The sequence below is a fragment of the Rhinoraja longicauda genome, chromosome 21 (assembly GCF_053455715.1).
Source record: "Rhinoraja longicauda isolate Sanriku21f chromosome 21, sRhiLon1.1, whole genome shotgun sequence".
NCBI classification, from domain to species: domain Eukaryota; kingdom Metazoa; phylum Chordata; class Chondrichthyes; order Rajiformes; family Arhynchobatidae; genus Rhinoraja; species Rhinoraja longicauda.
The window spans coordinates 35,806,533-35,832,889 of record NC_135973.1 but is presented as its reverse complement, the minus strand read 5'-3'; the positions used below and the strand labels follow the sequence as shown (position 1 = coordinate 35,832,889).

General features: G+C 42.0%; 1 protein-coding gene across 8 annotated transcripts in view; it reads left to right on the top strand.

Annotated features, from left to right (window-relative positions):
- Nucleotides 1-26,357, top strand: part of marf1 (meiosis regulator and mRNA stability factor 1) — a 70,103-nt gene that overhangs the window by 888 nt on the left and 42,858 nt on the right. For 6 of the 8 annotated variants that reach the window (XM_078418338.1, XM_078418336.1, XM_078418335.1 and 3 more), the window contains exons 2-8: nt 10,226-10,446; nt 11,374-12,042; nt 14,885-15,056; nt 17,973-18,199; nt 19,892-20,009; nt 20,379-20,551; nt 24,332-24,766. In XM_078418338.1, coding sequence (XP_078274464.1) covers nt 10,288-10,446; nt 11,374-12,042; nt 14,885-15,056; nt 17,973-18,199; nt 19,892-20,009; nt 20,379-20,551; nt 24,332-24,766 — 1,953 coding nt within the window. In that variant the 5' untranslated portion in view covers nt 10,226-10,287. Of the gene's footprint in view, nt 1-10,225; nt 10,447-10,942; nt 11,042-11,373; nt 12,043-14,884; nt 15,057-17,972; nt 18,200-19,891; nt 20,010-20,378; nt 20,552-24,331; nt 24,767-26,357 lie in introns of those variants that run through there. The other 2 variants (XM_078418340.1, XM_078418341.1) reach the window with 2 other exon arrangements.

Sequence of the window (26,357 nt, the reverse complement as noted above, 5' to 3'; positions counted from 1 at the left end):
TATTTAAGCAGATTTTAAAATCTAAAATGTTAATTTAAAAAAAGCTGTACTGTTGGAATTTTGCTTTTAGAAATGGTGATTTATATATTGAACAACTTTGATCCCACTCAGTTATTTAATGAACTGATCATTGACCTTAATTCCACTTTTCCACGAGCTTTGTTTGCCTTATAGTCCAAGGATGAATTTCTATTAGTTTGGAGTTTACAGAATGACTCATCACCAAATATCCTCTGGAGTAGAACATTCCAGTGATTAATGCACCACTCTTTGAAAAAAGGCCTAATTTCAATCTTTTATAAAAGGACAATGCTAGATTTAATTGTTCTAGATTTCATCAGAAGTAAAAATATCCTTATGGCATCTATCCAGTCAAGCCCATGTTGAATCAGTTTAGAGAGCTTTCTGACTGGTTGCATCATGGTCTGGTTCTGTAACTTGAACGTCCAGGAATGAAAGAGGTTATGGTGAGTGGTGGACATTGCCTGGTCCATCGCAGGTGTTGATCTCCCAACCAGTGAAGGGGTCCACAGGACGCACTGCCTCAAAAAGGCAGCCCAATCTCATTAACGAATACCATCCAAAAAAGAAGACATGATCAACCTCGGAAAGAATGGGCGTTTTTGGGTGTCAAATATCACTATTAAAATTTATAGATGAATAATAACAGTTATAAGTTTATTTTATCTTGCAAATTACAAAAAAACAGTTAAATGAGAAAGTCAGCAGACTGCCAAAAGGTTAAGCAGATTTATTCACAAAATGCTGGAGTAACTCAGCAGGTCAGGCAGCATCTCGGGAGAGAAGGAATGGGTGACGTTTTGGGTCGAGACCCTTCTTCAGACTTAGCAGATGTGGCTGTGGTAGCGAGTCTGGGTCAAGATGTGGTCATAGAGTAGGAGGGCAGGAGAAATCACAGAGGGGGAGCAGCGAGAGAGCATGTTGCTAAACTCGTCGAAGAGAGGAGAACTTCTTCAAAGTGGACATACCTCGAAGAGAAATCGCAGTGGAGCAACCAGTAGTATAAGAAAATAACTGCAGATTATTTTCTTAATCGATTTATTCACAAAATGTTGGAGTAACTCAGCAGGTCAGGCAGCATCTCGGGAGAGAAGGAATGGGTGACGTTTCGGGTCGAGACCCTTCTTCAGACATGAGGTTACATGCCATTTGTATTTGATGCTCTAATAGTTTCATTTCCCTGTTTCCTTTGTTGTTGGTCAGGAAAGTACCTCAAACTTGGCAAAATGGTACCTTCATCTAACGTGGTTATGTTTAAAAAAGTTCAGATTGATGTATCTGGAATGAATTATGATATTTTATTAAAACAATCAGCCAATAAATCTATTAAGAATTCAATAATATATTTTGTTGTAGTTGCAAATATTTCACAATTAATCCTTGTAGTTTTAGATTGAATTCAAACGTCATCTAGTAAATCTTAGCCACGATCACATGGTTCTAGAAACATCAAACGTTGAAAATAAGTGCAGGAGGAGGCCATTCGGCCCTTCGAGCCAGCACCGCCATTCATTGTGATGATCATGGCTGATCATCCACAATCAATAACCTGTGCCTGCCTTCTCCCCATATCTCTTGATTCCACTAGCCCCATGAGCTCTATCTATCTCTCTTTTAAATCCATCCAGTGATTTGGCCTCCACTGCCCCCTGTGGCAGGGAATTCCACAAATTCACAACTCTCCGGGTGAAAAAGTTCCTTTTCACCTCAGTTTTAAATGGCCTCCCCTTTATTCTAAGACTGGTTCTGGACTCGCCCAACATTGGGAACATTTTTCTTGCATCTAGCTTGTCCAGTCCTTTTATAATTTTATATGTCTCTATAAGATCCCCTCTTAGCCTTCTAAACTCCAGTGAATACTCCTAGTCTTTTCAATATTTCCTCATATGACAGTCCCGCCATCCCAGGGATCAATCTCGTGAACCTACGCTGCACTGCCTCGATTACAAGGATGTCCTTCCTCAAATTAGGAGGCCAAAACTGTACACAATACTCCAGATGTGGTCTTACCAGGGCACAATACAACTGCAGAAGAACCTCTTTACTCCTATACTGAAATCCTCTCGTTATGAAGGCCAACATGCTATTGGCTTTCTTCACTGCCTGCTGTACCTGCACGCCAACTTTCAGTGACTGCTGTACAAGGACCCCCAGGTCTCACTGCACTTCCCCCTTACCTAACCTGACATCATTGAGATAATAATCTGCCTCCTTGTTTTTGCTGCCATTATGTTTCTATATTATGAAAACTAATGTATTAGCAACTAGGGAAATGCTGAAAATAGTCTGCATTGAAATATACATACGAAACACAACTTACATTTATTTGGAAAATGTTGTTTACTAGAGATAGTGACAACTCAAATTTGACAGCTAAGTTCACAAATGAAGTGGTAAAAATGAAGATAGGCACAAAAAGCTGGAGTAACTCAGCGGGACAGGCAGCATCTATGGAGAGAAGGAATGGGTGACGTTTCGAGTAGAGACTCTTCTTCCGACTAGTCAGGGGAGAGGGAAACGAGAGATATAGACAATGATATAGACAGATAAAAGAACAATGACTGAAAGATATGCAAAAAAGTAACGATGATAAAGAAAACAGGCCATTGTTAGCTGTTTGTTGGATGAAAACGAGAAGCTGGTGTGACTTGGGTGGGGAGAGGGAAGTTAGAGAAATCAATATTCATACTCCTGGGCTGTAAGCTGCCCATGAGATGCTATTCCTCCAATTTGCATTTAGCCTCGCTCTGACAATGGAGGAGACCGAGGACAGAAAGGTCAGTGTGGGAATGGGAAGAAGAATGAATGTGTTTAGCAACCGGGAGATCAGGTGTGTCCAGCCGGACTGATCAAAGGTGTTCAGCGAAACGATCGCCTAGTCTATGTTTGGTCTCACCGATGAATAAGAGTCTTGAACAGCAGATACAGTAGACAAGGTTGGAGGAGGTGCAAGTGAACCTCTGCCTGACCTGAAAGGACTGTCGGGGTCCCTGGACAGAGTGGAGTGGAGGAACAAGTGTTACATCTCCTGCGGTTGCAGGGGAAGGTACCTGGGATGGGGATGGTTTGGGTGGGAAGGGATGAGTTGACCAGGGAGTTGTGGAGGGAACGGTCTCTGTGGAAGGCAGAAAGGGGTGGAATTGGGAAGATGTGACTAGTATCGGGATCCCATTGGAGGTGGCGAAAATCTTGGAGGATTATCATCTTCATCAATGATTTGGATAAGAACATACAGGGCAAGATTAGCAAGTTTGCTGATAATACAAAAGTGAGTGGTTTTGCAGACAGTGAAGATGGTTGTGAAAGATTGAAGCAGGATCTGGATCGATTGGCCAGGTGGGCGGAGGAATGGTTGATGGAATTTAGTTTAGTTTAGAGATACAGCTCGGAAATAGGCCCTTCGGCCTACCGAGTCCGCGCCCACCAGCGATCCCCGGAGATCTCAGAGAAAACCTACACGGTCATGGGGAGAACATACAAACTGTACAGACAGCACCCGTAGTCGGGGTTGAACCCGCATCTCTGGCGCTGCAAGGCAGCGACTCTACCGCTGTGCCGCTCTAAATACAGAGAAGTGTGAGGTGTTGTATTTTGGGACGTCGAACAAGGGCAGGACCTACACAGTAAATGGTAGGCCTCTTGAGTAGTGTTGTAGGGATCTAGGAGTACAGGTGCATGGTTCCTTGAAGGTCGAGTCGCAGGTCAAAAAGGCAGAGTGTTGAGTATAGAAGTTGGGAGGTCAGTTGTATAAGACATTAGTGCGACTGCATTTAGAATATTGTGTACATTTCTGGGCACCATGTTATAGGAAAGATAATAAGCTTGAAAGGGTACAAAAAAGATTTACAAGAATGTTGCCAGGACTAGAGGGTGTGAGCTTTAGGGAGAGGTTGAGTAGGCTGAGTCTCAGTTCCATGGAGCGCAGGAGGATGAGGGGGTGATCTTATAGAGGCGTATAAAATCATGAGAGAAATAGATCGGGTAGATGCACAGAGTCTTTTGCTCAGAGTGGGGGAATCGAGGACCAGAGGACATAGATTCAAGGTGGAAAGAATTAATAGGAATCCGAGGGGTATCTTTTTCGCACAAAGGGTGGTGGGTGTATGGAACAAGCTGCCAGAGGAGATAGTTGAGGCTGGGACTATCCCATCGTTTAAAAAACAGTTAGACAGATACATGGATAGGACAGGTTTGGAGGGATATGGAGCGTGCAGGCAAGGGGGACTAGTGTCACTCTTATGTGCTGTATGCGACCGCTGATGGACTGAAAGGGAAGGACTGGGGGTCTCTGTTGGGGGAAGGGGAGCAAGGGCAAAGCTGCTGGGCACCGAGGAGACACCGGTGAGGGCCTCATCTACGATGGGAGAGGCGAACCCCCGTTCCCTAAAGAATGAGGACATCTCGGATGTCCTGGTATGGAACACCTCATCTTGGGCGCAGATGCGGCGTAGATGGAGGAATTGGGAGTAGGGGGTAGAGTCTTTGCAGGAAGCAGGGTGGGAACAAGTGTAGTCAAGATAGTTGTGGGAGTCAGCGGGTTTGTAATCGACGTCAGTCGATAGTCTATCTCCTGTGATGGTGACTGAGATCAAGAAAGGGGAGGGAGGTGTCGAAGATGGTCCAAGTGAATTTGAGTGCAGGATGGAAATTGGTGGTGAAGTTAATGAGAGAATGAATGAATTAGACCAGTGTCTAATCAACGCTGACCTTGCAGAGCACTAATTCATTATAGAAACACATGGAAAATAGGTGCAGGAGGAGGCCATTTGGCCCTTAGAGCCAGCACCGCCATTCATTGTGATCATGGCTGATCACCCACAATCAGTAACCAGTGCCTGCCGTCTCCCAATATCACGTGATTCCGCTAGCCCCTCGAGCTCCATCTAACTCTTTTAAATTCATCCAGTTGATTGGCCTCCCACTGCCTTCTGTGGCAGAGAATTCCACAAATTCACAACTCTGGGTGAAAAGTTTTTTTCTCACCTCAGTTTTAAATGGCCTGCCCTTTATTCTTAGACTGTGGCCCCTGGTTCTGGACTCCCCCAACACTGACAGGATTATGGCTCCCATAATGCAATCCCAGTAACCTCCTCCTTATTTTTTCTTCTGCCCAGCTGCATATTTCACTTCATGTCCATTATCTAATGCTGCTGTGATGTGTTTATATGTTTGTATTTTGTTAGGGTACGTTTTAGTTTGTGAGGATTCTTCGTGGATGTTTAGTGTTCAATACCTTGTGTTTATTTTCACTGAAGCTATCATTGATTGATCTGTTAGCACTGTCCTACCTAGGAAGGTATGAGTGGAAGAAAAATATCCTTCCTTACTTAATTTTGATTAGAATTAAATAAGGTAATGAAAGGGTGCTTGGATGTGACAATTGGCATCTCTCATTGACCAGGTGCAGGAGAGGTTCGTAGGAGTCGGCAAAGTAAGATTAGACATATTACTTGTTGCCTGGGAATGTGTTGAAGGGTGGATGGTAAAGGTAAACATGAAAAAGCAGAGGAGATAACTCCTTTGTGAGAAGTTATGGTAGACCACCCACGCACCCTACCACTAGTAGCATAGAAATGTTACTGTAAATAGGGTGCTTATGATTGGCTCGAGGAAGGGATGGTGGCTGCCTAAAAGGTGAGATAGAATAATGTCAAGATGCCCTTGTGTTGTGTTTGACTTGCATTAACCATCTGTTGTTGAATAAGATTGACATAAACAGAAAGTATGTTATGACTAATGAAATAATTGGTACCCATGTAGTTGATAGAATATTTTCGTAGAGTTGTATCTAACAAAAAAATCAAAAGTTGTTTTTTGCACAGTATAACTGTCGGCTAATTCTGCTGTGAAGTCAGGGAACTGGTGGGCAGTTACTGCCACCATCTCTCCATGAGATCATGCAATAAAGTCACCAAGCAAACCTGCGACGTCTCCGCTTTTCATTTCCCTCTAAATTAATTTCTTCCACAATGAGTGCCAAATAGGACACCTGTTTAAGTACAATTTATTTATTGAATGGTACATGTTAGTTTATTTATAGCATTGCAGTGAATTACAGCAAAATCAGTTTCATTGTAAGGCATTTCACACAGGGAATTGTTATACTTTGTACCTTTGTGAGGAAAAAAGTCTTGCATTTATACAATGCCTTTTGCAACTAAGGTTAGACTAGGGAAGGACTCCAGAGGTGTCACATTATTTGGTGTAGTTATTGTAACATAGGACAGGTGTAGATAATGGCAAGAAGGATAAATGTTGTTTTGGATACTGAGGAATATGTCCCTGGTCTTTTTAAAAAGTGTTATTTTTTTGTTACATTCTTGAAAGCAGGCAGATTAGGTTTAATGTCTTATTCAAGCAGTGACGTCTTTAAGTGTAACACTGCCACTGAGCTACAACTAACACTGGGTTAATGGGTGTAATTATGCACCTAATTATAGGGTCACACTGATCTGATATCCTAAAGTGTGAATGCAAAAGTTGAATGGTTTATATTGTTATAGATTTACTGTAGTTACATGTTCATAAGGTCATAAGTGATCGGAGCAGAAGTAGGCCATTTGGCCCATCAAGTCTGCTCCGCCATTCAGTCATGGTTGATCTATCTCTCTCTTCCAACCCCATTCTCCTGCCTTCTCCCCATAACCCCTGACACCCGTACTAATCAAGAATCGATCTATCTCTGCCGTAAAAATATCCTTTGACTTAGCCTCCACTGCCTTCTGTGGCAAAGAATTCCAGATTCACCATCCTCTGACGAAAGAAATTCCTCCTCCTTCCTAAAGGAACGTCTTTTAATTCTGAGGCTATGTCCTCTGGTCCTAAACTCTCCCAATAGTGGAAACATCCTCTCCACATCCACTCTATCCAAGCCTTTCACTATTCTTTAAGTTTCAATGAGATTGCCCTTCATCCTTCTAAACTCCAGTGATTACAGGCCCAGTGCCGTCAAACGCTCATCATATGTTCACCCACTCGGTCCTGGGATCACTCTTGTAAATCTCCCCTGGCTCCTCTCCAGAGCCAGTGCATCCTTCCTCAGATATGGGGCCCAAAATTGTTCACAATACTTCAAGTGCGGCCTGACCAGTGCCTTATAGAGCCTCAACATTACATCCCTGTTTTTGTATTCTTGCCGTCTTGAAATAAATACTAGCATTGCGTTTGCCTTCCTTAATGTTCAGCGTATCATGTATTTTTTTCCACAAAGGCTGTCATAATTTTATGAAAATATTTTGCATTGCCGGATGCCAATGTTTCATAAGTCTTTTTAATGTGGTTTTGTTTAACTAAGACTTATTATGCTTTCTGTAATTCAAACATATTACAGGTATTGCAGAATCACAGTTGAGCTTTTGGCAGGTAATTTCTTGCTGAGTCACCTAATGCAATAGGATCTGTCAAACTTACTTTCAAAATATCCATTGTTCTGTGGACCTGGACCCACGTTTATCAATGATTGGGTTTCTTTATCCAATAATGATTTCCTGAATCTGGGTGACTGATAAACACAAATTCTGGCTAGGGAAAAAGTTGCTCAGAATATTTGTCAAAATGTTGCAGTTAAATTTACTTTGAACAGTAAATCATTTAATTGAGCAGATCAGGGTCACCAAATCAGATATATAAACGTTTTATTAAATTTTGTTTCGACTATGTGTTGTCACTAAATCTAGGTAGTTCACTGCGTCTGTTCAGTAACCACTGTGTAAATTAGTGTGTGCAACTTCCTTGAATGTTATCTTTTTCTTCAACAAACAGGCACCTTGTTTCAGTTCTCATTCAGCTTAAATAATTTCAAACAGTTCTGTCTCTCCTCATTAATCGAATGCTCATCATCATCATTGGCGAGTACTCAGATTGGGTATGATTGTCCTCCTGATTGGTCTTTTCTGTGGCTCTTGAGATGGCTGAAGTGGCCGATCCTGGAGCCACAGCTCCATTTGTGCAAGTGATGTATCCCTCCTGGTGGATGCATGGCATCTTTTAACATGGAGTGACTGGTGCACGGACTGCCACCATACAGTCCTTGACTGAGACAGACCAGAGTCCAGTCACATGGACTCCACATAGTTCGAGCATCACTCCCTGCTGCAGCCTTCTTCCATCTTCTCCGACGTTGTGGTGCTTCACCTGCTAACCTGCCACCATCCTCCGGAGGCCTGTTTCACCATTGAGGTCTTCGTCTTGGGTCGTGAAAAGAACAGATGTTACTGGAAGTTGGGTGAAACTGCAATGAAGATAATTTTGGGCAGAATTGGATATGAAGCAAGAATCTCTGCATCCTAAAAATGTTTCCCTCAAATCCTTTCCATCCATCTTTTGTACAGATGGTGTACAGGTGCAGCATTTTCTGCATTGAATTTAATTCACAACATCTATAGAATTCTACTCTCATGATTTTTTAAAATATTTTAAAAATCATTTATGAGAGTAAATTCAATACAGAAAATGCTGCACCTGTGCACCATCTAAACAAAAAGTGGGTGGAACGCATTTGAGGAAAACATTTTTATGATGCAGATTATTATTGTGCTTCTGCAGACTTAAAGCAGTCATTTCTTGCAAGGTGAAATTTTTCTTTAAATGGCAAAAGTACCTGTATTGATTTTACTGGTAAAGTTGCTTTATTTGTATAAAAAGTAAAAGTTAATGTTGTACTGCAGTCTGGATACATCTTTAGTTGTTCCCAACAACAGGCAAACTTATACATTTGTCGTTCAATCATTTGTGCAAGTTAGTAGATTAGTATATTATGTTTTACCAATTTTCATTAGTGGATTAGTGCTGGGGAGAGTGAACAGGTTCAAATTCTTGAGCATCCTCATGAACTGTCCCAGGCCCAGCACCCAGGTGTAATCAAGAAGAAGGCATACTAGAGCCTCTACTGCCTGAGCATCTTTAAGAGATTTAGCATGTCACCAAATACTTTAACAAACATCTACCAATGTACCGTAGAAAACATCCTGACTAGTTGCCACATGGCCTAGTACGGCAGTTCCAACGTACAGGAACACAAGTGATGGACTCGACCCACCGTCGAAAGCATCTACTTAAGGCATTTCCTCAAGAAGGTGATCAAGAATCTCCACCTTTCGTGCCTTCCTTTTGCTTTATACCAGCAGGCAGGAATTACAGAAGCCTGAAGTCACACACCACCAGGTTCAGGGACACCTACTTTCCAACAATCATCAGATTTTTGAACAGACACAACCCTAGTCCAATCTCAGAACAGTACAGATCACCTCTTGCACTATCATGGGCTTGTTTTTTTAAATATAATTGTGCTTTGCACTAATGTCTTTAGTTTTTGCTGCCTTGCAGAATTCCTGTAATTTATGCATGGTTTATTCTTGTGCTGAATGAATCTGATGCTGCTGCAAGGAAGATTTTTTATTGTAACTGTACCTTATCAGATGTGTGCATATATAACAATAAACTCAACTTGACTTGGATAATCAATACTTGAAAGTAGTAATTTTCATTTTTTTTAAATTGGATATGATTGCCTCAATTTTCCTTGATCAGATCCCAAATGCCACATTTGTGCTGCTACTCATTCATTGCTCAAATAGTGAATTAAGTAGCAACAATGAGTAGATGTTAAAGACCATGCAAGATATAATTCTTCTAAATTGGAACACTTAAGGTGTTTTAGGCCGTGATAATATATCTTGTGTTTCTGTTTAATTAAATCACACTTTTGTAGAGTACAGAATCTAAAGCTGACAGCAAGTTTGGGTTTTAGGAATAATTGGAGGCCCAACAAACACACAGCTGTAAAATTAGTTGTCTCCAAATTAATTTGGTTAATTCACACTTACTATCTCATAGCCCAATTGGGAAAGAGCAACTATGATTTGTACATTCCATTATTGCTTTGTGCACGTGAGTGAAGTATTCATGTCTTTGTGGCTGAAGAAGGGTCTCAATCTGAATTGTCAACTATCCTTGTTCTCCAGATATGCTGCCTCACCTACTGAGTTGCTCCAGCATTTTGTGGCTCTCTTTGGTATAAACCAGCATCTGCTGTTATTACATATTCATGTACCAAATGTCTTATGACACTGAGGCCACATGTTGGCTTTGTATTGCAGATCTAAATTTCTGGTATTATTGGAAAGTGATGCAGGTTGGAAAAACCCAAATATAGAAAACTCCAACTGCTGTTTCATAATTTCCTTCCTGTGCTTACTTTCTAAAGACAGGAGAAAAGAATGAAAGGAAAGACAGATGAAATGACGCTGAGGAAGTATGTAAGGCTGTATGATGGATGGCAACAGAAAAGAGAATTATTTCTGCAGTAGTCCTGTTGGAAGCCTGAATCAACCAAATGATGATGGTAATGTTTCTAAACAGTGGCTCTGGAAAATCTCAAATTGCTTTTCAACCGTTGAGCAGATATTACCATCCAATAAAAAAACGGTAAATTCTCTTTACAGCCTCTTCTAAATTCTCTTCTACATTTCTGAACATTATAAAACATCCACTTTTATTGACAAAGTGTAGCAGTTGCATGAATAAATTTACCTATTTGGTGCAAATAATTTTTTTCTGATTTCTCCATAAGGAGTTGAATTTTGAAGTTGAACTGTCATGTAGGAAAGTAGCAAAAAGTATCATTACAATAGTCTTGAGATTATCTTTTAGCTATTTTGTCTGTTCTAAAGTCTTCTAACTAGGAATCAGAGAAAACAAATTTGATCAGTCTAAGACATGTAATAGAGTTTGCTGTATTAATTGTCCCATGATGTTACTTGCTAGAATAATAACTTAGATTTGAAACTTGTGTTTAGTTGATATGTATTCCTACTTTTAAGTTATTGAGTGGCTTCACAGCATAGATAGAAAATTATGTAAGATTAAAAGGTTACGTGCATGCAATAATAAAGATAAATGCACATAATTCTGGCTTTTACAGTGTAGAAGGAAAAATGGGAACTCTGAACTGACCTAGACAAAGGACTGGAGAAGTCTTAATTGCTGTAACAGGGGTGGTGAAGAGGACCGGAAAAGTCAAGTAACATTTATTCTTCACGTTTGTTCTCAGACATGGTTATTGATAAACAAATATTAGCAGCTATTATGCACGCTTTTCCTCTAACTTGAAAGCATGGATAAATAAATCCTTACACACAAGTGTCTTACCTTTGTTTCAATATATTTGCACCTGCTCTGTGCCATAAAATGTTTATAAATGGCTGAGTGTTTTTTGTTCTTTGCAGAAACATTAAATTGAATATCATTATTTATGGTAATTTCTGTAACATTTTGAATACTGTGTATGAATTCCATTTGCAATGTTCTTTGCTTGTGTGAAAAATACTAATCTAGACATTTGTCTTCTTCCAGAAAAATTACATGGAGAGTAACAAACCCGTGCTTGAGTTAAAGGATTTTTCACTTCCCTCTCATCGTACCAATTCTAATTTCTTTGCAAGTGTCCCCTCATCCGATCTTCAACCTTTTCCAAAGCAGCCGTCAAGTGGCTTGAAAGTAAGCTGGTGTCCACATTGCTCCCTCCAAATTCACAATGGTGGTGGTTGCATTCACTCAGTACGTAGTGGAGCTTTAGAACACACAAATACTGGAACTGTGACGTGTCAAATAAGTTCAAGGCCTACTTTCCACACACCAAAGTCTTGTAAAATAGCAATTGCTAAAAATCATTTAGATGGAGCTCCATGCCACTTGACTAGTCCCTATGTCAAGAATATTGTTTCCAGCTATCAGCTTCAGCCACCACTTTCCCAGAAGCTGTCCTGTTGTGGAACCCTTTTCAAACAGTCCCAGCCCTATCATGGCAGTGTTCCACAACTGCATCAAGTTCCTATGCTTCAGAGCTACAACACATCTAGTCTCTTTTCCTGCACAGAGCTCACTGCTGGAGTTAGTGAGCACTTGGAAGACCACAGGAATCAAGCTGACCAACTTAAACGTGTGTGCACTGACTCTTTACCTTTGCACGTGGGTTCTATGTATCTGAAGAGTTCACACTGCTGTGATGATTGTGTGAACAAGGTTAGTTTAATTTTTATATAATAATAATATAATAAGCATTTATTTTATATAGCGCTTTACCAGGTGCTCAAAGCGCTTTACAAAAACAGTCATAACATAAAAACAAACAGACAAACTATCCTGACGGAGAAGCAGCGAACAAATAGCGTCAGCGTCCTCTCACGTCAGGGTCCGGCAGTAGACAACAAAAAGCACAGGACACACAGATACAATTTTAACACAAACAGCCATCACAGTGATTGCTCCAGGCACACCCTCACTGTGATGGAAGGCAAAGAAAAGTCATTATCTCCTCCTCATTCTTCTCCCGTGGCGCCACGAGGCGATCGAGGCTCCCAACTTTTGAAGCCCCCACCGGGCGGAGGAAAGTCCCAGGGCCGAGCCGAGCAGGCCGATGAAGGTCCTGAGCCCCCACCGGGCGATGGAAAGTGCCGCGGCCAGGCCACGCAGGGCGATGAAGGGCCTGCGAGCGGGTCGATCGTACCTCGCGCTCCGGGGCGGTCGAAGCTGCTACGGCTGGAGCTCCTGAAAGCCGGTCGCCAGCCAGGGACCTGCAAACTCCCGATGTTGCGGTCTGCAGGGCCCACGGCCGAAGCCTCCGAGATGGTAAGTCCAGGCCCTGCGACCGGAGTCTTCAAGGTCGATCCCAGCTGGAGGCCGCCAACTCCACGATGTTAGGCCGTAGCGCGAACGGAGATACGACACGGTAAAGGTCGCATCTCCGTTGAGGAGGAGATTAGAAAAAAATGTTTCCCCCAACCCCCCCACCACCCCCCACATAAACAGAGTTAAAAATAGAACAAAACGTACATTAAATGATGACAATAGACAACAACAAAAAAAGACAGAGAGACTGCCGGTGAGCCGCAGCTGCAGAACACAGCCACGCCCCTCATATTATTTGATTTGAATATAAAAACAAGTTTACAAGTTATTTAAAAATATTCTCAGTTCTTTAGCTCTCAGGCTTGAATTCCATTTTTAAATATTGATACTGGCATTTGAGCATTTTGTTCAGTTTATATGACACATTTTTTATTTCACATGTCAATTTAAAAAATGTGTATGTAATGATGTTAATGATGCATTTCTCCTTCAGTTGTGTTACAAGGTATTGCAGACATGAAGGCAACTGTGTTTCATATAATCACAATTATAATATTATAATATAATATTAATGTGCAAATCATCAACAAGCAAACATTTTTAAATCTTGTTTTTGATCTTTGTCATCGCTCTAGCCTCAGTCATCGATGAGACCAAACATAGACTAAGTAATCCTTTCGTCAAACACACTCTGGATCTGCTGGTTGCTAACCATTTTAACTCCCATCCCCCTCCCTCACCAACCTTTCTGTCCTTGGTCTCATCTTTTACCAGAGTGAGGCCATGTGTAAACTGGAGGACCAATGCCTCTTATTCCACTTAGGTAGCATACCAGTGGTACGAACTTTGAAATCTCCAATTTTAAGTAATACCCCCACTCGCCATTCTTTCATTCCTTTGCCACCCCTTACCCTAGTGCATGGCTATTTCTCCCACTATCCTGTCCCTCTTTTTCACAGGTCCCCATCCACCTATTTCTCTCTGTTTGGCTTTTTATTTCACCCCTCTTCTCTCCTTATCAGACACCCCTTTGACTCCTTTTCATCTCTAGCCTTTGTCGCTTATTCCACCCATCTGCCAATCAATTCCCCCCATCTGCCAATCAATTCCCCCACTCCCTCACCTGTGTCCACCTATTACTTGCTAGTTTCTGGCACACCACCACCTTTCTCCCTACAATCGGTCTGTAGAAGGATTCTGACCCAAAATATCATCCAGCCATTCCCTCCACAGATGATGCCTGGACCACTGGGTCCAGCACTTTGTATTTTGATGACCATAATATGTTCTTCAAAAAGTCATTTCAGTACCTGAATGTGGGCTGAAACAGTTGTTTTTAACTAAATTACATTTATTCACCTTGTGTCATATGCTGAACATTTGCGTTTGCCTGCTAATTTATTTCTCAAATGAAAAACAAAACTGCTGGAGGAGCTCATTGGGCCAGGAAGCATTTGTGGAGGGTGAAGGACAGTTGATGTTGCAAGTCAGGACCCTTATTCAGCCTGTGTAAGAAAAAACTGCAGATGCTGGTTTAAATCGAAGGTAGACACAAAATGCTGGAGTAACTCAGCGGGACAGAAACATCACTCATTCCTTCTCTCCAGAGATGCTGCCTTTCCCACTGAGTTACTCCAGCATTTTGTGCCTTATTCAGCCTGACCTGCTAGGTCCCTCCAGCAGCTTCTTTTTTATTTAAGATTCAGCACCTGCAGTCTCTCGGGTCTCCAATCTATTTCCCTTATACTTTTCTGACGCGTTACTCTTCCTAAATCTTGTCCATTGTTGTTCCTGTCGGACACAACTTGAACATTCCCAAAGGTAATAGTCCTTCAATAATAAGTTGCTGTTCCGAATACTCTTAAGTATTGAACTGAATTCCTGTTGATTCAACGTGGAGGAAAATATGTAATTCATCAATGTTAGGATCAATTTATTGAAATAAAAGCAAATACACCTCATGATTTTAGAAGATTTTGTATTCGTTCAAACAAGGTGCAATTCAAGGATAATTTCTTTCTCCTAAAATCTTTCATAAATATTATAAAGCAGAAAATATTATAAACCAGATGTGTTGTAGCATCTGGTTTATCTGTGCCATAGATTATCTATTGCATGTTGAATTAGTTACTGAATTAACTGTTTTGCATACATTTCTCAAAATGACTTGCTTAACGTGAAGTCTTAACGTAAGTTAGTGCAGCCCTAACTTATTATTCTTCAATTTTTGTTGTAGCCATCGAGGCGTCCTGTTTTGGATCCAACGAAGATTTGGCCAAATATTCCCCCACCAACTCAGTCTGTTCCAGTTTCCATGTCAACATGCAATGGTGCTCAGAGCGAAGGACAAATGACTGAGATGCCAATCTTAACAGGAGGAAGCTTGGGCCTCCAGCCTCAGAAGTATGGTATGAGCGTTAATATTCTTTCCCATTCGTGCTAATTCTTAATTTTAAGACATTGTGAGAATTCTTTCAGTGTAAAAAAAATTCTGTATTGACAGCCAGCAAACATGCTGACCTTTTTACCCATTCTCACAAACCCATTTGCCTGCATTATTGATCTATGTGTTACCCTTTCACATGTCCATTAAATATAGGCACTGTATCTGCTTCCACTATCTCTCTGGCAGCAAGTTCTAGATTATTAACCAATCTCTTTATATAAAACAAAATTCCCCAAAATCTTCTTTAAAAGCTCCTTTCAAGAGGACTAGAATACAAAAACAGGGATGTAATACTGAGCCTCTTTTAGGTGCTGGTCAGACTGCATTGGAAGTATTGTCAGCAATTCTGAGGAAGGATGTGCTGACTCTGGAGAGGGTCCGGAGGAGGTTGACGAGAATGATCCCAGGAATGAGTGGGTTAACATGTGATGAGTGTTTGATGGCACTGGGTCTCGACTCACTGGAGTTTAGAAGGATGAGGGGGGGATATCATTGAAACTGGCCGAATAGTGAAAGGCCTGGATAGAGTGGAAGTGGAGAGGACATTTTCATTAGTGGAAGAGTTGATGGGCCGAATGGCCAAATTATGCTCCTATCACTTATGAATACTCCGCCCAACATTTCATTTGATCTATATTTTGCTACAGCCTTAAACTACCTTCCTTGTTATCCACAACGCCAACAATTTTTGTGTCATCTGGAAACTATTGATCAAAACTCCTTCATGCACATCCAAGTTGTTAATGCACATCCAAGGTCCCAGCATTGCTCACTGGTCACAGACTTACAATCAGAACAGTACCAGTCAATTTGTTTATGGGTGGGACTTCAATACGAAATGGAAGCAAACAGGTAACACCAAAATGTTTTTTTTAATATCAGATTTAAGCATTAAAAACATCTCAACAGGTCCAATTTCTAGGCAATTGTGTTTAAATATACGGTATCTTTAAGATCAATTTATTAATTAGTCACTCATTTTCAAATTTAAATTTATTTTGTTTTATATGCATTGGTCAATAGACAATAGGTGCAGGAGTAGGCCATGCGGGCCATTCAATGTGATCGTGACTGATCATTCTCAATTAGTACCCCGTTCCTGCCTTCTCCCCAGATCCCCTGATCCGCTATCCTTAAGAGCTCCAACTAGCTCTCTCTTGAATGCATTCAGAGAATTGGCCTCCACTGCCTTCTGAGGCAGAGAATTCCACAGATTCACAACTCTCTGACTGAAAAAGTTTTTCCTCATCTTCGTTCTAAATGACCTACCCCTTATTCTTAAACTGTGGCCCCTGGTTCTGGACTCCCCCAACATTGGGAACATGTTTCCTGCCTCTAACGTGTCCAACCCCTTAATAATCTTATACGTTTCGATAAGATTCCCTCTCATCATTCTAAATTCCAGTGTATACAAGCCTAGTCGCTCCAGTCTTTCAACATATGACAGTCCCGCCATTCCGGCAATTAACCTAGAAAACCTACGCTGCACGCCCTTCAAAAATTGCATACAATTAGTTGCTGCTTTCCACCAGTGAAATTTTGTTCCACATCACAAAGCCAGGCCACAATCTGCTACAGTCGATAAACAGTAAATCACTGTTAGATTTAAGAAGCAAGTTGATTTAATTTTGATAATCTGATTATGGTGCTGAATGATTGAAACTGGCCTGAAACTTCAAAATATCAAATGTCTCATTATTTATTTCACTGGCAAAGTTTCTTTTAAAACACAATCCACAAACATCAATTTTGCTCTTTTTTTGTAGGCTGTCCAAGAATTTTATTTACTTTGCATGGCATTTCTTCATATGGTGCATGAATAGATTGATTATTCTTATACTTGTTTATCAAAATGTTGCAGATGCACTGATAAGCAGATCAAAGTTGAATGTAAATTATGTTTTAATAAGCAGTTTAGAATCATTCAGACCGCCCAACCCTTCCGAATTTGGCGGAAAGTTTTCGCTTTCTTATTTCATTTCCGCCATTCCGATTTCACCTCACATTTTTCCGCAAAACACATACCTCGCTGCTCACCCCGCCTCACGCCGCTGGCCCCGACTCGCCTCAGCACTGGCCCAGTCTCACCTCGCCGCTGGCCCTGACTCGCCTCGCCGCTGTGCTCGCCTCGCTGCGTAGCGCGAGGCCCGTTAATGTTATGGGGGTCAGGGGGGTGGAGGAAGGGGAGGGAGAGTGGAGGAAAGGGAGTGGGGGGGGAGTGGAGGAGAAGGGGGGGAGGGCGGGAGTGCGGGGGGGAAGCGGGTAGGCGGGGGTGGGGGAGAGGGAGTGGAAGTGTGGGGGGAACATGGACTTGTGATTTGCTGTTGAAGACCACTGGAGGAAATATGTCTTCAATGAAAAATTATGTATGTGCATTTTTAAATGAAACTCTTTCTTCATAACTTAGTCATACATCATGTGTAAGGGGAAAAAGCAAAATAGAGAAAGCAAAACAACACGTCTTTGTGTTGTAAAAAGTATTTCTGTTCAATAACTTTTCTATAAATAGCAGAATATACTCATGACAGGCCTGACCTTTGTACATGTGGTCCAAGAACGACAGACTGTTGGAAATAATAGTCGTTTTTCACACATGAATGTAGCGCAACGTGTACGCGCATTTTGCGTGCATACTTTTTTTTTGTTGAAAAGTTGCATTACGTGCCATATTATGAATTTGGTGTAAAATTCTGAATTTTGAACATCAAAATTCTGAATTTTGAACATCAAAATTCTGAATTTGTAAAATCAAATGCTGGGAGGTCTGATCATTTTATTCAGCAACCCAATAGAAAAGAAATATAGAAACCATCAGCAATGCAAGTTACTGAGAAAGTATAGTTGAAAATGGGACTCTAATTCTAATACGTATTAACAGGATCATCTGATGTAGGAACACCAGGTCAACAACAAGAGAATCTACCACCTATTGGGGTGTTTTGGGATATAGAAAATTGCTCTGTCCCAACGGGGCGGTCAGCCATGACAATAGTACAGCGAATCCGCCAACAGTTTTTCCATGGCCACAGAGAGGCAGAATTCATGTGTGTGTGCGATATCAGCAAAGAGAACAAGGAAGTTATCCAAGAACTTAACAACTGCCAGGTAAGCCATTTGCACAACTTGCCAATAACAGTGGTAATATTTTTTTGAATCTGAAGAATTTAACGTGCTGTTATTTTTAAAAAGCTGAACTTCAGCTTTAAAAAACTTCGGAAGTTAAAGAATGTTGACATTTTAAAGTTTTGAAAATTTAGTAAATAGCATACATTAGCATGAAAAAGCTTAGTAAATTTATGTTTACACCCCATGCATTTCCCCTTCCTCCAACACACACACACACACCATCCTACGTAGCATTGACTTCAAAATTAGATGTGTTGCAAAAGAGTTAGTCGGTGTGAATACATTATAAGAAAATAACTGCAGATGCTGGTACAAATCGCTTTATTCACAAAATGCTGGAGTAACTCAGCAGGTCAGGCAGCATCTCGGGAGAGAAGGAATGGGTGACGTTTCGGGTCGAGACCCTTCTTCAGACTGATGTCAGGGGGGCGGGACAAAGGAAGGATATAGGTGGAGACAGGAAGATAGAGGGAGATCTGGGAAGGGGAGGGGAAGGGAGGGACAGAGGGACTATCTAAAGTTGGAGAAGTCGACGTTCATACCACTGGGCTGCAAACTGCCCAGGCGAAATATGAGATGCTGTTCCTCCAATTTCCGGTGGGCCTCACTATGGCACTGGAGGAGGCCCTTGACAGAAAGGTCAGACTGGGAATGGGAGGGGGAGTTGAAGTGCTCGGCCACCGGGAGATCAGTTTTATTAATGCGGACCGAGCGCAGGTGTTCAGCGAAGCGATCGCCGAGCCTGCGCTTGGTTTCGCCGATGTAAATGAGTTGACATCTAGAGTAGCGGATGCAATAGATGAGGTTGGAGGAGGTGCAGGTGAACCTTTGTCTCACCTGGAAAGACTGTTTGGGTCCTTGGATGGAGTTGAGGGGGGAGGTAAAGGGACAGGTGTTGCATCTCGTGCGGTTGCAGGGGAAAGTGCCCGGGGTTGGGGTGGTTTGGGTAGGAAGGGACGAGTGGACCAGGGAGTTACGGAGGGAACGGTCTCTGCGGAACGCAGAGAGGGGAGGGGATGGGAAGATATGGCCAGTGGTGGGGTCCCGTTGTAGGCGACGGAAATGTTGGTGGATGATATGTTGGATCCGCTGGCTGGTGGGGTGGAAGGTGAGAACGAGGGGGATTCTATCCTTGTTGCGAGTGGGGGGAGGGGGAGCAAGAGCGGAGCTGCGGGATGTAGAGGAGACCCTAGTGAGAGCCTCATCTATAATGGAGGAGTGGAAGCCCCGTTTCCTGAAGAACGAGGACATCTCGGAAGCCCTAGTGTGAAACAACTCATCCCGGGCGCAGATGCGGCGTAGACGGAGGAATTGGGAGTAGGGGATAGACTTTTTGCAGGGGACCGGGTGGGAAGAAGTGTAGTCCAGATAGCTGTGCGAGTCAGTGAGTTTATAGTAAATGCCCGTCACTAGTCTGTGATGGAGATGGTGAGGTCCAGAAACGGGAGGGAGATGTCGGAGGTAGTCCAGGTATATTTAAGGGCAGGATGGAAATTGGAGGTGAAGTGTATGAAGTGTGTGAATACATTGATTTGTAGATGGTTTCGGTTAGTATCATCATCTCTGATTTAATTTCATTTCCATACATTATGATTGTAAGACCATGTACATTTTAGTAATGAAGTTGTGATAAAAAACCATTTTTTTTAACCGCTTTTTTTTTGGACCCAGGTTACAGTTGCTCATATCAATGCAACTGCAAAGAATGCTGCAGATGACAAGCTTAGACAGAGTTTAAGGCGATTCGCTGAAACTCACACAGCTCCGTCCACGGTTGTTTTGGTATCCTGTAAGTAGCCAATGCAATAAGCCAAATTTAACTACATTTGGTAAAATTGATCATGATCAGAATACCAGCCAATACTCAGTGGGAAGATGGTTAACTGGAAATGATGTGAGTTATATTAAATGTAGCATTAGGTTTTGAAGATCTAGAATGCATAGCATAATGAAAATCTGAGTCTTGATAGGAGCAGGAATATTTTTGGATCTAGATCAATGCAATGAAGGTCCATTGAATGTTATACGAGTTATAATTTCTTAGTAGTTTGCAATGATTAAACAGAGATAAATCTTTTCTCAGCATCTTTAAGTTTAAAATAGAAGAGATCAGTCAGAACTTGTTCTTTCTAATAATTGTTGCTTGCTCATTTAACAGCTGATGTCAACTTTGCCTCAGAACTCAGTGACCTTCGACATCGGCATGGTTTTCAAATCATTTTGGTTCATAAGAATCAAGTTTCGGATGCACTTTTACAACATGCACACAAACATATCAAATTTGAGGAATTTGTTTCTAACTTACCACCAAGGTTACCAGAGAAAACACAAGTAAGTTACTTCTCAATTAAACTTAACATTTGTTTTTCTGATATAATTTTCTAATATAATATGTCTTTCCATGAAATTATAACTCGTGCTAATGAGAATTTCAGTTATACAATGTTTAGATACTTTGCTGATTTTAAATTATCTGTTTTTCCAGAAGCAAGATTGTCTTTCTCCTTCAACACTTAATATTGCTTTTGAATGGCGTGACTTGCTGTGCCATTTCGGATTCAATCACGTTTCTGGGACTCGGTTTCAAGACCAGCCGCGGGGAGTTTTAGAAAGGGGCTGTTGTGAATAAATAAAGTAGGGATGCAGGATTATGTGATGTGCTGTAGCTGCGTAATGTGGGAGCTGGTGGACCCCAGTGTGGTTCCTGGTGACCACATCCGCAGCTAGTGTTGGTTGCTTGACAAATTCAGGCTCAAACTTGATGACCTGAAATCTGAGCTTCAGAACAGTACGGCACATCAGAGATGGGGAGAATTTCCTGGGTGCTGTGTACCTGGAGGCAGTCACACCCGTTAGATTCCCTACTCCCAACTCAGTCTGTGTTCAGGAAGAAGAGGGTGTGACTGCGAATGAAGCAGGTAGGGAAGAGAGGAATCCAAGAGACAGTGATCTAGGAACCTCTGAGAGGCTTGAGAGTCCTTGAGTTTGTCTAACAGGTCTGAGAATCTTGCTCAGTGGATGAGAGTGCGGACCATAGGAACTTAACCATGGCACGTGGATCGAGATCTTCGGTTTCCTCCCACACTCCAAAGACGTACAGGTATGTAGGTTAATTGGCTGGGTAAATGTAAAAATTGTCCCTAGTGGGTGTAGGATAGTGTTAATGTACGGGGATCAATGGGCGGCACGGACTTGGAGGGCCGAAAAAGGCCTGTTTCCGGCTGTATATATATGATATGATATGATGATAAGAGGGCAGGACAGAAGAGACACGGAGTTGTAATTGGGGACGGTATAGTCAGGAGAATAGACACAATTCCCTGTCGCAAGGATCGAGAGTCCCGAAGTCTCTGCTGCCTGCCTGGGTTCGGGCCATCTCATTTGACCTGCAGAGGAATTTAGTGTAGGAGGGTATAGATGCAGTTGGCATGGTCCATGTTGGTACCAACAACATAGATAAAGCAAGGAAAGAGGTTCTGATGAAGTAACTTGAGCAGCTAGAACCTAAATTAAAATAGCAGAACCAAAAATGTAATAATCTCTAGATTGCTCCTTGAGCCATGAACAAATTGGCGTAGGGTCACTAAGATTAGAAAGTTAAATGTGTGGTTAAATGTTGGAGAAGTGGGTTTGAATTCGTAGGACGTTGGCATCAGTATTGGGAACGGAGGGTGCTGTTCCGATAGGACGGACTACATCTGATCCTTGCTGGGGCCAGGGTCCTGGCAAACCATATAACTAGGACTATAGAAGGGCTTTAAACTAAATAGTGGGAAGGGAGGGAGTTCATCAGATTGGAAAAATGTGGATAAAGTTAAAGGGAAGGAAAGTAAAAAAGGATACCAAAGCCTACATAATAAGGAAGTTTAAAAGAGGATCAGAATCAAATGTCAGGCAACACTGGGGCCATTTTCAGAAGAGGGATAGTAAATACACGCCTTAAGGGGCTGTAATTAAATGCACGCAGTATACGAAACAAGGTGGATGGGCTTGTAGCGCAGTTAGAAATTGCCAGGTATGACATGAGCATCACGGAGTCGTAGCCTAAAGAGCATCAGACCTGGAAGCTGAATATCCACGGATACACATCCTATTGAAAAGACAGGCAGGCGGGCAGAGGGGGTGGGGTGGGGTGGCACTATTGGTAAAGAATGAAATTCAGTCCTTGGGAAGAAGCGACAGGGTCCAAAGATGTAGAATCCTTGTAGATAGAGTTAAGAAACTGCAAGCCTTTAAAGACCCTGACGGGAGCTATATAGAAGCCTTCGAATAGTCGTTGAGATCTAGCGCACAAATTACATCAGCAAATACAAATGGCATATAAGAAAGACAATGTTACCGTGGTCATGGGGGATTTCAATATGCAGGTGGACTGGGAAAATCAGGTTGCTACTGGGTCTCAAGAGAAGGAATTTGTAGAATGCCTACGAGATGGTTTCTGAATGCAGCTTGTGGCAAGCCCACTACAGAAAAAGCAATTCTGGATTTTGTGTTGCGTGATGAACCAGACTTAATTAGGGAGCTTGAGGTGAAGGAGTCCCGAGGAGGCAGTGATCATAATATGATAGAATTCAATGTAGTTTGAGGGAGAAGCTGAGATTGGTATTACTGTTGAGTAAAGGTGACGACAGGCGTGAGAGAGGCATGGCGGTGGAGTAGCATCAGCAGGAATTTCTTGGAAGACATGGAATCTTTTCATCCCACGGTAGCGCAGCGGTAGAGTTGCTGCTTTACAGCGAATGCAGCGCCGGAGACTCAGGTTCGATCCTGACTACGGGTGCTGCACTGTAAGGAGTTTGTATGTTCTCCCCGACCTGCGTGGGTTTTCTCCGAGATCTTCGGTTTCCTCCCACACTCCAAAGACGTACAGGTATGTAGGTTAATTGGCTGGGTAAATGTAAAAATTGTCCCTAGTGTGTGTAGGATAGTGTTAATGTGCGGGGATCGCTGGGCGGCACGGACTTGGTGGGCCGAGAAGCCATAAAACATGGCAAATATTAGCGGGAGGCCGGAGGATTGAGAAGCTTTTAAAAACCAACAGAAGGCAACTAAAAAATCAATAAGGGGAGAAAAAATGAAATATGTAGGTACCTAATTGGTAGGTTAGTCAATAATACAAAAGGATACCGAATGTTTTCACAGATATGCAAGGAATAAAAGAGGGGCAAGAGTGGACATTGGATTGCTGGAAAATGACGCTGTAATGTGGAACAAAGAAATGGCGGATTAACTTGCTGGAGTTTAGAAGGATGATGGGGGATCTCATTGAAACCTACAAGATAATGAAAGGCCTAGATAGAGTGGACATGGAAAGGTGTATCCAGTCTAGAACCAGAGTGCACAGCCACTGAATACAAGGATGTACCTTCAAAATGAAGATGAGGAATTTCTTTAGCCAGAGGATAGTGATTCTGGAATTCATTGCCACAGATGGCTGTGGAGGCCAACACATTGGGTATTTGTAAGGCAAAGATTGTTAGGTTCTTGATTAGGACAGGCATTAACGGCGCAAAGGCAGGAGATGGGGTTGAGAGGAAAAAATAGATCAGCTGTGATTGGATGGGTTCAATGGTCTTATTCTACTCCTATGTCTTATGGTCAGATTAGATAAAGAACAGATTTTCTCTCAGAGGAACATGAATGAACCAGATGGGATCTTACAATAGTCCAATAGTTTTGTGCGCATTATTTTAGAAAATTCCAGATCATTGACTGAAATTAAATCTCACAGCTGCCATCGACTTTGTATATTGGCCGACTACTCCAGTAACAATGGCCATGTTACCAGTGATACTCTTATTTGTTTACAAGAACTCTGACTAGCATTTGTCATACTGGAGTGAATAATCAATTTTTCCACGGTGAAGAAATAATACTGTTACCCCAAAATAAAAACTGAATTGTGGAACTACTCAACAATATGTAAGCAACATCTGCACAGAAGGAAACAAATCACGTATCAGGTTGATGGTCTTGCCACAAAAGTCAGAGCAGTTAGAAATATACTGGTCTGACAAGGTAGAGAAAAATATTGTAAGAGAAAAGGGTAGCAATAAAATGATAGAAGGCTTGATCTCTTTCTGCCCATTCACTTTATTTTCTGTTCTACAGCAATGCCATACTCTTCTGTATGCATACAATTTGCCACTTAACAGAGATAGCAAGCAAGTCGGCAACAGACTGCGTCGTTTATCTGATAATTGTGGTGGAAAGGTTTTGAGCATCACCGGCAGCAGTGCAATCCTTCGCTTTACAAGCCAGGAAAGCGCTGAGCGTGCACAGAAGCGAATGGAGAATGAGGATGTATTTGGCAACAAGATCCTTGTATCATTTACACCCAAACATAAAGATTTCTGTGAAAGCAAAACTAACTGCATAACAGTTGAAAAGACAAAATCTCCCAAAAAGGCGAGTAAACTTACAAAACAATCTCAGCTGAATAAAGACCTTGATGAACAATCACATAACGAAAAGAACTCTGCTGCAAAGAACACACGGACGACCCAAGGATCAGCAGTTAAAAATGGAAAGGTCAGAAGCTTACAGGTAAGTAGTTAATTATTTGACCACTAATTATACATGGCACCACAGTCATAGAAACATAGAAAATGGGTGCAGGAGGAGCCCATTCAGCCCTTCGTGCCAGCCATTCATTGTGATCATGGCTGATCATCCACAATCAATAACCCGTGCCTGCCTTCTCCCCATATCCCTTGATTCCACTAGCTCCTAGAGTTCTATCTAACTCTTAAATTCATCCAGTGATTTGGCGTCCACTGCCCTCTGTGGCAGAGAATTCCACAAATTCACAACTCTGGGTGAAAAAGTTCCGTCTCACCTCAGTCAGGTCAGTAAGATGAGTGTGTTCTATTTCTTTTTTTTTACTAATGGAGAAAGTATAAAAAAGGTTTGAGTAATACTGGTTGATAGAAGTAATGTGTCTGCATTCAACATAACATGAACTTTCATTTTATTAGGTTCATATGAGGTATGATCATTTATCTGCCAAGGAATTTAAGGTTAAGAGTGGAGTAACATAACTTGAATATTATGTAGCTGACGCACAAAAGATGTTAATTTCATTCCTCCCATACGTATTGCAATGCAATGAATCTATTTAAAGTCTACATTCATCCATCAGCAGTTAACAAAGAGGTCATTGAACACAACTGTTATCTCAACATTGCCAAATAATTTCACTGCTCTCACTGACAGAATTCATTGCCACTTCATTGAAATACTGGAGAGCAATCACTGTCTTCAACCAACTATCCAGGATTAAGGGCCTCAATGCTTACTACTTACAAAGCCTCATCAAGCCAGAAGTTCAGCATTTTGTTCTGCAAAACCTGTGCTACATTGGTCAGTTTGGCAAGTCCAAGAGATTAACTTTTCAGTTCGCACACATGGTGATGGTACATTAAAGACTCTCCACCATTTTGAAACAAAAAATTGCTTTGCTATTTGACAGGTAACATTAAACCTGAAATTTCTTATTAAAAATATGTGGGAATAAAAAAATTCCAAACTGAATTGTGCCATTCCACATTTGACAAATACAGAAAAATGTTTAACAGCATTGAAATCATAATGCATTGAATGTTTCCAAACAATATTAAGTCCCATGCCCTATTTTGATCACGTCTTGCTGTCAAAAATGCAATTACATTCTTTTTAACAATGTTTGACTACAGTCAACCCTTGTTTTTACGGACTTCTTTCCAGGCCAGGCTACTGACCCTGCACAGCCACTTCCAGGCTGGGCTACCAACGTCACCCCTGAACCGCACTGCCACCCCGGCCTATTCCAGGCTGGGCTACCAATGCCACCCCCAGCCGCTATCAGGCTGGGCTGCCAACGTCACACACCCCGGCTGCTTCCAGTTCAGACAGCCGACAGTATCCCTGGCCATTTCCAAGCCCAGCTGCCAATACCACCCTCAGCTGCACTGCCACTCCGGCCGATTCCAGGCCAGGCTGCCAATGCCTGCTCTGGCTGCTTCCAGGCTGAGCTGCCGAAGCCATCCCGGCTGCTTCTAGGCCAGGCTGTTGACACCACCCACACCCTGCACTGCCACCCTGATCGCCTTCAGGCCAGGCTGTTGACACCACCTGGATTCTAGGCCCAGTTCCAGTA